At 34.6% G+C, this 10,439-nt stretch overlaps 1 protein-coding gene across 1 annotated transcript; it reads right to left on the bottom strand.

Moving 5' to 3' along the window:
* Positions 1 to 8: 8 nt before the first annotated feature.
* On the bottom strand, positions 9 to 9,821 carry LOC100572534. The gene is made up of 2 exons (XM_003248825.4): positions 9,367 to 9,821; positions 9 to 1,347 (listed from the first exon to the last, which is right to left on the bottom strand). The coding sequence occupies exons 1-2, from the start codon at positions 9,766 to 9,768 to the stop codon at positions 550 to 552; spliced, it is 1,200 nt and encodes a 399-aa protein (XP_003248873.3). The 5' UTR covers positions 9,769 to 9,821; the 3' UTR covers positions 9 to 549.
* Between the last annotated feature and the right edge of the window lie 618 nt (positions 9,822 to 10,439).

Here is a 10,439-nt window from a genome sequence, read left to right as displayed (position 1 = left end):
TTTACGGTATAGGTACACAACTGTACAGTTGGTACAAAATATCAAATCTAAATTTGTATTTGTTCGTACACATATTCTGTCATTCTGACCTATCCAGCATCGCCCTCCAAATTTGAAGGTGTATCGCACGATATTTACAGGATGTAAGTTGTCGTAGAAGGTACAGGTGCACCGTTAACTCAGGTATTGGTAATGGAAAAGTCTGAGGTCCAAGGTCAAACAAGCACCACGACTTAGAGATGTCAACTGCAAATCAAATTTGTAAAAACAAATTGTTTGTATTGAACAACTACTTTTTTCCGTTTCAGGACCCAGGCTTAGAAATCTCGCTCTTTGTTATCGGGGTATGGGCGTGTTTTGGACTTGCAAATTCGACACAACGATTGTAAGAGGGCGGAGAAAACGTCAGGTATGGATGTCAGTGGTGGTATATGTAACAATGGCGTGTAAACGACAAGGAAGAACCTATCGCAGACATTGATCGATAGTGTTGTACATTAAGGGTGGGAATTTAGGATGGGTTTGACTGGTGCGGGGTCAAGCTGTAATTCACGCGTAATACAGCATGACAGGGTTCTTGACGACAGGCAACTGTTGCGGTCGTTTCTTCGGCGTGGCGAACCGTGGGTTGAAGGGCCCCAGGGCTGCCTCGTTGGTAGACGAGGGTTGGCGGCTGCGCTGGTGGTTGTTGGGCTGTCGGTGGAACAGCAACCGGTTGAGCCGTGTAGGCGTGTGGTTCTGTGACTGCCGGCAACCAGTGCCGCCACCGCAATCGACGGCACCGCTGTCGCCGCAACTGCCGTCGCCCCTGCCGCATCCGAACGCCACGACGACCCCGCCGACGACGCAACCCAACGCTCCACATCCGAACCCGACGTCGTCGTCGTCGTCATCGTCGTCAAACTGATCGCCCGAGGACCAGCACCACGGACAGGCGCGTAACGTGTGCCGGTTCAGCCACCAGTACACCACAGGGTTGACGGCTGAGTGGGCGTGGCCCAGAAGCATAGCGGCCACGGTGGCCAACCGGTGGACTGCGTGCCTTTTGCCGCCGCCGCCGCCGCCGTCGTCTTCGTTACCGTTTTCGTCAACATCGCCGTCGTGTGGCGATGAAAAAAACCAATTGGTGTAGAGTAACGCGGCGGCGTATGGTAACCAACAGGCGACGAATACGCCGGCCAGTGCTACCAACACTTTGGCCAATCGTCGTCGACTTCGTGCGCTCGGCGTGGGACGCTGCTTTTGTTGCTGTTGCTGTTGTGCTTGTAGCTGCCGCTGTTGTTCTTGTTGACTTTGCTGATGGGACGAATGTGGCTGTTGCTGTTGTATCACAACATCATTTGTCACCTGTGAACAAGCGTTTGGATTTAATAGCATGAGACACATAGTGGTAGGTTCATTATACTATAAGTATACATTTTCCTAACCAAAAATATTATGATGAAAAACTCAATAACAAACTATTATAAGTACCTATATGTATATGATAATATACCTAACTGGGTGTAGGTTTAGAGAATATAGCATAGCGGATAATATTTTATTTTTTTATTTCACCTGCAGGTTATTATCGCTTTCAAAAAATCTGATATATGATTGATATTGAGTAACTGTAGGTAATTAATATATTTTAATTTGTTTTGATATACATTTTAAAAGTCACATATTATATTATTTCATAGTAGATACTTTTATTCAATAGCTCTTTCCCTCTAGCTAATTTAGGCCGTATTTGTGTTCAAGGGCCTCGATAGTAGTATAAATATTGGATATTGAATATTATTATATATTCCATTATAATTTATAGTACTATTGTCATTTTACAAAAATTACCCATATAGAGAAAATCAAATACACAAATTAAATCGTATTAATAAATATTAAGTTGTATAAAATTATAAGGCCTATTATTTATATAATTATTTAGAATTATAAATAATTACTTAGCATAACTATGTAGTTAACTTAAATGTGAATTTTAAATAAGGTAGGTACTTTTTAAAAAAAAACAATATTTTGCACTACTTACTTATAAGCACTTTTTTATCATTTTATGAATTAACATTTTTTGGGGCCCTCTTGAATATATGCATCCGGGGCCCTTTAACTACCAGGACGACACACAATTTTTTTCCGGGTTAAGGTCAAATAGTAATAATATATACCTAATATGTAAGCTATAACCATAAAATAAATGCCGTCAGACATTCACGGTGAGACTTGGAACTATGTCTTCGTTACAAAAATGCATCTTACAGGTCAGAGATTATTTTGTTTCCCTTCAAACTCGGCTCAACAAATTCTTAAAGATTGTGTACAACATCATATACGTATAGTATGGCATTGCTCATATATGTGGCTAAATATAATATAATAATACTTAAGCTGGCATGCTTTAGTGTGACATTTTCATTGTATCTTATCGCAAAGCTTAATTTAAAGGATATCAAATGCACTGACGTCTGAATCCGAAATATTATCAAAACTCAGATAATTCCCCCACGACGACATCTGCAGAGTTCATTTAAGGTTTCATTTCCGTCCGCAAAACGAGCGTTATTTACAACGCTTTCGCGTGTATACCGTGACTTGTGAGTTAGGGTTGACTTTTACCTTCTGACTATATTTGAAGCCAGGGGTCTTTGATCTTGGGTGCTTATTTATGTGGCTAGAGAGAGAAAAAAAAAATAAACAACGTTCTCGAGAAATCACTATACCTACTTCGGTTAGCGTGGTGCAAAAAAGATGTATCTAGGTAATTAAAAAAGAGTGAGTTATTTAATTTTCAATGTAATCTAATATAAATATACAATTGTAGCGAGTGAGTGAACAATTCTCGCCACACATCATACACGTGTTCCAATCCAACCGTACCCCCCCCCCCCCTACAAACAGCTAATGGCCATAGTTTCCGCGCTTAAAGATCAATAAAAAAAAACTAGTTATGATCAAAACTATATAAATATTGAAACTCAACAATTAATTATATTTTTAATAAATAAAGGTGATAGATAAAGTATTAAAATTATATATATAAATCATTGATGATCGTTCATAATAATAATTTCATTATTAGACCATACAATTTTCAAATATAATTAAAACCACAATATTATGAAAATCCTCGATATAATATGAGCATGGGCGCAACTAGGGGGAGGGGCTTGGGAGTGCTTAGCATTCCCAATATCAAAATTTCCTGTACCGGTTTTTACAATATTGGTAACAGTAACACTTTTGTTTTTATAAATAATAATTCACTGGTAACATTGATAAATTATCAAAATATTGTTTTTCTAAGTTATGTTAATCTCTAAATGGTCAATGGAAACATCAAATGCGTTTATTAAATTGGGTTTATTACCTATTAAAATTTAACGTGTACACAATATGTAGAATCAGTCTTGATATTGAAAATTGCATGCTTTTTATAAACCACTATAGAGTAATTATAAATTATAATATTATGAACATATAAAATTGTGTAACCTTACTGTTCCTTACCTAATCCTTAATATTTTATGCAGGACCTTTTGGGAGTGTGCATTAATAGTTTAAAGGCAGAAATAATTGTTCTAAAAAACTGTTTATCAACTAATTACAATTTTAAAGACATAAGAAAATAATAAACAAGAATGTTTATCCAAGTTCATATAAATTGATTCAAGTTGCAATCACAATACCTGTACATCAGCTACGTGTGAAAGATCCTTTTCAGCCATGCGAAGAGTGTAGAATATTGGCTTCGAACAAGCATGGGACAAAATCGATTTACAAACCTAGCTTCAATATGTATTGAAAGATACATTACAAATAACATTAATAATGAAAAAATTCTAAATAAGTTTAATTAACTAATAATAGAAAAATTTATTTATTATAATATGAGCATTATTTAATTATTATTTAATACATTTATATTCTGATATGCTGAATTGATATTTTGTGTTAGATTATTTAATGATTGTCTAAAAACATTAAATTTGTATAAACATAAAATAATTTTGCCTAAAAAAGGGGTGGGGGGGGGTTCTCGTGTTGTGCTTTAGATTTTAGCACTCCCATACATTTTACCCTAGTTGCGCCCATAAATATGGGTAGTAGTGTAGTGCGTATATTATGTCCATCGGTAAAGACATTTATTTTACATGGTACAATTGTTATTTGTTCAGCGTATAATAACTTATAAGTAAAACAGTATACCTACATAATATGTCAATTTTAAAACATTTTTTTCCAGTTCAAATATTAAAGTACATTGTTACGAGCCCTTTTGTTATGTGTTACATTTTATCGCCGGTGTTCTTTTTTGCGACGTCCAAAATAAATACAAGAAGTCGCTGGTTATTGCTTCTAATTTCAATAAGCTTTCGAGTGCGTCGTTATGACGAAATGGGGCGCGAGTAATGACAAAAAATAACTTGACTCGTAAAATCGATAAGGTGCGAAAAAAAAAATTAAAATAAAAAAAACGCTGAAAGATGAATTTACGGAAAATCAGATAAACCCGATAAACAAAAACAATAAACATTCAAACTCGTTAGTCCACACCCGTCAGAGCCGATCGATGCAACCTGTGACGAAAAAAATACCCTTGAAAGTTTTTAATCTGAAATCGGTTCCTCGCCTCGCCAGCATTACCACCGTCGCGTCGGTAGTTGATATTAGTAATATTATATTATACACGCGAGTATAATGAGTTTACCTTATACCTGCGGGCGACGAAAACAAAATAAAAATAGTGGCTCAACTAAGGGGGTGGGTCTCCGGAAATCAAATAATCATCCATGCGATGATTGTCATTTGATTTCGACGATCGTTAAATAATACGTGCTTATATATATTATGCGAACGCTGTGACACGATAATATTATGTAAATGTTGAATGAGAGCGGGCGAATTTAAACCGTTTTGGCATTTAATATAAATAGCAAAAGTTAGGTTGCTTTTAACTAAGTTACATAAAGAATAACTTTATTTTAAATGAAACTAGTCTTACTGAACGAGTTAATTTGTTTTCTATGCTATGCAGTTCATAATCATTAAACTAATTTTATATTCACGTTGAGTTAATTGATTTCCTATATTGTATAAAGTCCATAGATTTAAAATAATATAGTAATTACATCGTTTGGTACAAACTATGATTTCTATTGACATTAATCACTACGTATCTATTGATTATTTGTAATGTACGAAGTAAAACTCCGTACCAAGTGTATCATATTGGAATATTTATATATTATTATAGCCAATGTATCACTTTGAAATATACTGTGTTTAATATTTATATTATCACATCTCGAATGACACTCGTCTTATTCAGTTGGCAATCCAATAATGTATAGACATTAGACACACAATTATATTATTATAAAATATAATTTATGAAATATAGTGATTTTTTAATAACGTATTTTCGGCAGTATTGCGATTGTAACGATCGGAGCTATATAGGTAGGTTTATTCTGCCAATTTATTCTGCGGCGGGAACAATACCTATCAATTTATTATTCATTTACATAAAATCATCATGCTTTAACCTTCAATAGGTACATAGAACTTATTTCCGATTTTATTGCACTTTTGTTCGCGTGTTGGCGTGAGATTACATTTATTGATCATAAATGTGTTTATGTATCCGATAACGTCATAATCATATCTGCAATGGCGTAATTAGGAATTTGGTTTGGGGGAGTTATATGTTTCTATCAAACCTGAATGGTCATTAGTCATTACCAATACTTTTATCAAAATATTAGCTGTAAAATAAAAGTTTTGGGGAATTTATCCCTCTAGTTACGCCCCTGAATCACATCTGTAATAGCAGGAAAATACACGCCATTAACGATATTTTTCAGAAAATAATTTAAAATCTTATTTACGCGCCACTTTCCCCCGTCAAAAAAATAAAATTTGTCATTAAACCGGCCCATAAACGTCAGGAGATAATCGGGTTATTCAACTCTCGTGTATTAATTGGATATCGAAAAAGAATTTTTGCAAGATTTGGTTTTTTTTTCTTTTTGTTTCCTTTGGAAACACTTGAATCGTATGATATCGATTGCATGCGATAGCGGTATAGCCGTGCACATCGTTCATGACGGCGCGTGAAGTGACGAGTCTAAAAACTGAGAGTTCAGCGAATTAGCATTTTTATCAGTTGCCCTCTCCAACATCGCGACCGCACATCAATTACTATACCCTTAATCCGTCTTCTGTGGAAATACGTTTTTGCTTACTACGAAACCGCGACTTCACACTTCGTAGCAGCCGCCCTTTTTTTTAAAAAAACGTCTCCTCCGTCTATGCGCATTACGCACGACACTATAATAATATAATATACTTATACATGCCTTAGTGCCTACAGGTACATAATAGGTATATAATATTAAAGGTATATTATAATATATATATATTATGCTTGTAGACTTACGCTAATTAAATTATAGTTTTGAAACGCATGCTGCATTATCAATCCGTATCATAGACTTACCGACAAGAAAGATCCGTGAACGAGCAATACACGATTCGTTCGTATCGTGTACGTCATTATAATAACATACGATGGATGTAAAGCTGATGGTTTATTCTCTATGTTTGTAAATTATAATGGTATTACCTCAGGCATACATTATACGTTTCACTATTTCAGTGTTTCGCTCACACTCGCTATAGAGGTCGGTACTCGGTAGTTGTTAGGTATCACCAAAATAAAAATAAAAAAAGCCATTTTGACTATTAGCAAATGTATCAAATTTCCTGTTGGCATCAAAGACACGCCATTGCAACATCATAGATATAATGATGTCAATACGATTTGTCCATACAAATACGTCCACTATGTTTAAGAATACTTTTTTGAAGTCCACAAACATGGTGTCCACTAGAAAAAATGGATCCTGTTTTTTATTATCAAACTATAAATATACTATGTATATTAGTCACCTACAAAAAGGTAGATAATTTTTTTTCATCACAAATAGCCAATTATTTTATTAGGTATTAATAATGAGGGTGTCGGTGCCGGTTTTTTCAATTTTCCAAAATTATATAAAAATTCAAAATTATATTTTATATTTTAGTTACTACCTTAGTTATAATACTTTTCCACTATTCGAATATCCATTAAACGAAATGGTTATTACGTTAAAGGGATTTATTGATCAACGATCGGGAATCAATATAATAATCATTATTATGTATTCGATTAGTTTTTCTCAATGTTTTTACCACAAATCAAAATATAATATGTATTAACAACCTTAGCTTTGCAGGTATTCATTAATGATATTCTGGTTTCAATATTGATACCTATATATTACAATATATACTACGATTGTATGCAATCGTTATTCATTAATGCCCATTAGATTAACTTAATTCTGGAGGTTTAGCTTTATACTCTTATAAACGCCTTTTTAATTCATACTATGCTAATGCGCGGGGTTGATTAAGTAAATATGGATGGAAGCTGCAAATAAACGCTTTTTTTAATTCCCATTAGACCATTGTATGGGCCGGCAACGTACAGCGATAAAACGTGCACTCGAACACCAATGACCCATGATTAAGTTCGTTTTTGCCACTGAACTAAGAACTTAAAATAATTGAATAATAGCTGGATGGGTAGTGCGCGGTGTGTAGAGGTGCAGATGTGTAGTAGGTCGAACAGCAATGATAGGGTTCGCCGGGAAAATAGGAACTGACGACCTACCTAAGTAAAGCGTGTTATGTGAAAATGTGTGTTTGTGTGCAAGTGTATATGTATGCGAGCGTGTCTAAAAACTAGATATATACTGGTTGAGTGAATGTGTCTTTTTAGTTTTTAATTTATAAATTATAAAAAACAATTTTATTGAACTTTTATCATAATGTACACTGTGTGAGTATACCCTTTTACTTTTACTTTACTATTATTTACTAATTTAAACTATATAATCATCTCAAATTAATAATTTACCAAATATATTTTTTTACATAATATAGCAATTGAATAATATAAGTTATATAACATTAAAACATACCTAACAACTGTCAATTTATAATTTAAAATGATTATTTTTTTAAAAACATTTATAATTGCAATAATATATAATTTACAACTTAATAAAATATACGAATATATACAAAATTATGTTATCAAGAAAAAGAACAGAAATGTTTGTGTTTTTGTATTGGACTATTTTTATTTTATACTGACATAGTAATATTTACGTATAAACGAAAAATTCAAAATATTTTTAACTTGATGGATTTTTTTAAATCAACTGAGAAAAGCTAAGTTATTTCAACTGTAAATTAAACTAGTTAAGTTCATAAGTTGATTAGAAAATAAACTAACCAGTTAAGTTGAAAGTTAAAAAAAAATTAACTTTTTAACTAGTTAATGCCCACCTTTGGATGTGTGAATTTGTGATGGTTATCTTGTATAATATAATATATAAAAGAAGTCCTTACTCACTGCTTCATAATCAACGAAAGTCTACACTATGGTGGCTACTGACTTTAAATGTTTAGGGTATGTTTGTATTATAGTCTAGGAGTGCATTAAGAAAGGATTTTTAATAATTTTATTTTAGAAGGGTTTCAATGTGACTTCAATGTGCAAAAAACTGTATTTTTTAGATTTCGAGTGGAGCGAGGAAGCTAGTGGTTTTACAATGGTGCTTATTTATTTTTTTTATCCTGTATACAAAATGTCTACCTGCAGAAGGAGTTCTTCAAATTCAACATGAAGTATCTTATATTTTAGAAAATGGGATCAAGATGGTTTAGAGAGGTCATTTTTCGATTTTTTCAATAGTTATTTAATGTCATGGGAAAACCACCAACAATTCACGAAAAACCGCTAAAAATGGGATTTTAATTCCTAACTCTTTGTTTATCTCCATAGAAACGAATAAAAAATACTTTATGGTTCCAGGGTCATTGACCCAATTTGAATGTTTCAAAAACTTCGGAACTTGATTATTAACAAATATTATATTAGGTATATTGCTTGCTATGAATTCATAGTTCCTAACATAGTAGCATTGTAATACTCTAAAGTAACACCTACTATGTTTTTTGATATGTGGGAGATAATGGCTGATGTACGAGAACTTAACCACCCAAATTCATATTTAACCATTGAGTAGTAAGTTATTTGTAAGTATTGGTAAGCAGACCTATAAGTGAACTCCCCCTATATATCATCATCCCCTAAAGCGTAGCCATTCACGTGACAATATATTTTGACTTACTAGATAATGGTCAAATATGAATTTGGGCTGCAACGTTGGACGGTGGACTTAAGTCTTAACGGTCATGAAAGGGTGCGCTCTGCAACCAAGTGCAATATGTGTAATATCAAGTGTCGCTGACCTTGGTTTGAACAGTTGTATTCTTCTGTATGGATGCCACCAGGATCACTTGCTTGGATTCGGCCGTCATTAAGGGCATGGGCAACGGCAATTGACCGCGGGCCGCGGCCGCCTTAAGTGACGTGATGTACAGCGTCCTGCTGACAGCCCGCTGGCTGAACGCTACAGCGGCCCACGGAACGGCGAACACAACGGCCACGTAGCACGCCTCGTAGTACCGCGTCCACTGCATGTCCACGATTATCCGGCGGACCGGCCACGCATACCGCGGCACCGAGACGACCACGGCCACCGTCCATGCGGCCGCCACGCCGGACACCAGGCACGCGACGTGCTTGTCCCGGTGCAACCTGTTGTGCCGCGGGTGTTTGATGGACGCGTACCGGTCGATCGACTGCGTCATCAGGCTCAGAGTGCTGGCCGCCACGGGTATGTACTACAAAGAACAAAATAAAACTCATACTATAAAAACATTATAAATTATTATTTATAAATGTCAAATATCACTCCTTATAATACAGTAAATTCAATTTTGTCCGCAAGGATTAATTCAACTTACAGTATTACTTACATATAGTAAAATAAATATATTACGTATTATACTTTATCATAACTTGGTAATATAGGCTGGTGGTTAGGCATAAAAAAACTGTAATAGGAGCTATATTTTTTTTTTTTTATTTGGTTGGATTAGGCATTTTCTGCATAGCTGTAAAATATACGCAGGTTTCGACATGCAATGTAAAGACAATTAAATTTCACGGTCTGTCTTCGCTCAACATAATTGTTCGTATGCACTGATTTATCATTTGAGTTCAAATGTAACACATCATTTATTACAGTGACTAACTTAATGACAAGGTACACTCTACACGTACAACCTACTGTGCAGTGGTTAGATATGTATTGTGGTTTGATGTCAATGCGCGTATACCTTACCAACTCCATTATAATACTAATACTATAATTATTAATTGTTTTTCGATTACGATGGTTCGACTTTGTTTGAAAATAATAATTTTAAAAACGTTATTAATTCACGCTGTGTTTAACTGTGTAGCATTATGAAGAAAT

This window comes from Acyrthosiphon pisum, unplaced genomic scaffold (genome assembly GCF_005508785.2).
Source record: "Acyrthosiphon pisum isolate AL4f unplaced genomic scaffold, pea_aphid_22Mar2018_4r6ur Scaffold_12589;HRSCAF=13222, whole genome shotgun sequence".
Classification (NCBI taxonomy): domain Eukaryota; kingdom Metazoa; phylum Arthropoda; class Insecta; order Hemiptera; family Aphididae; genus Acyrthosiphon; species Acyrthosiphon pisum.
Note: the sequence above shows the minus strand (reverse complement) of the source record. Positions and strands in the feature narration are given on the sequence as shown.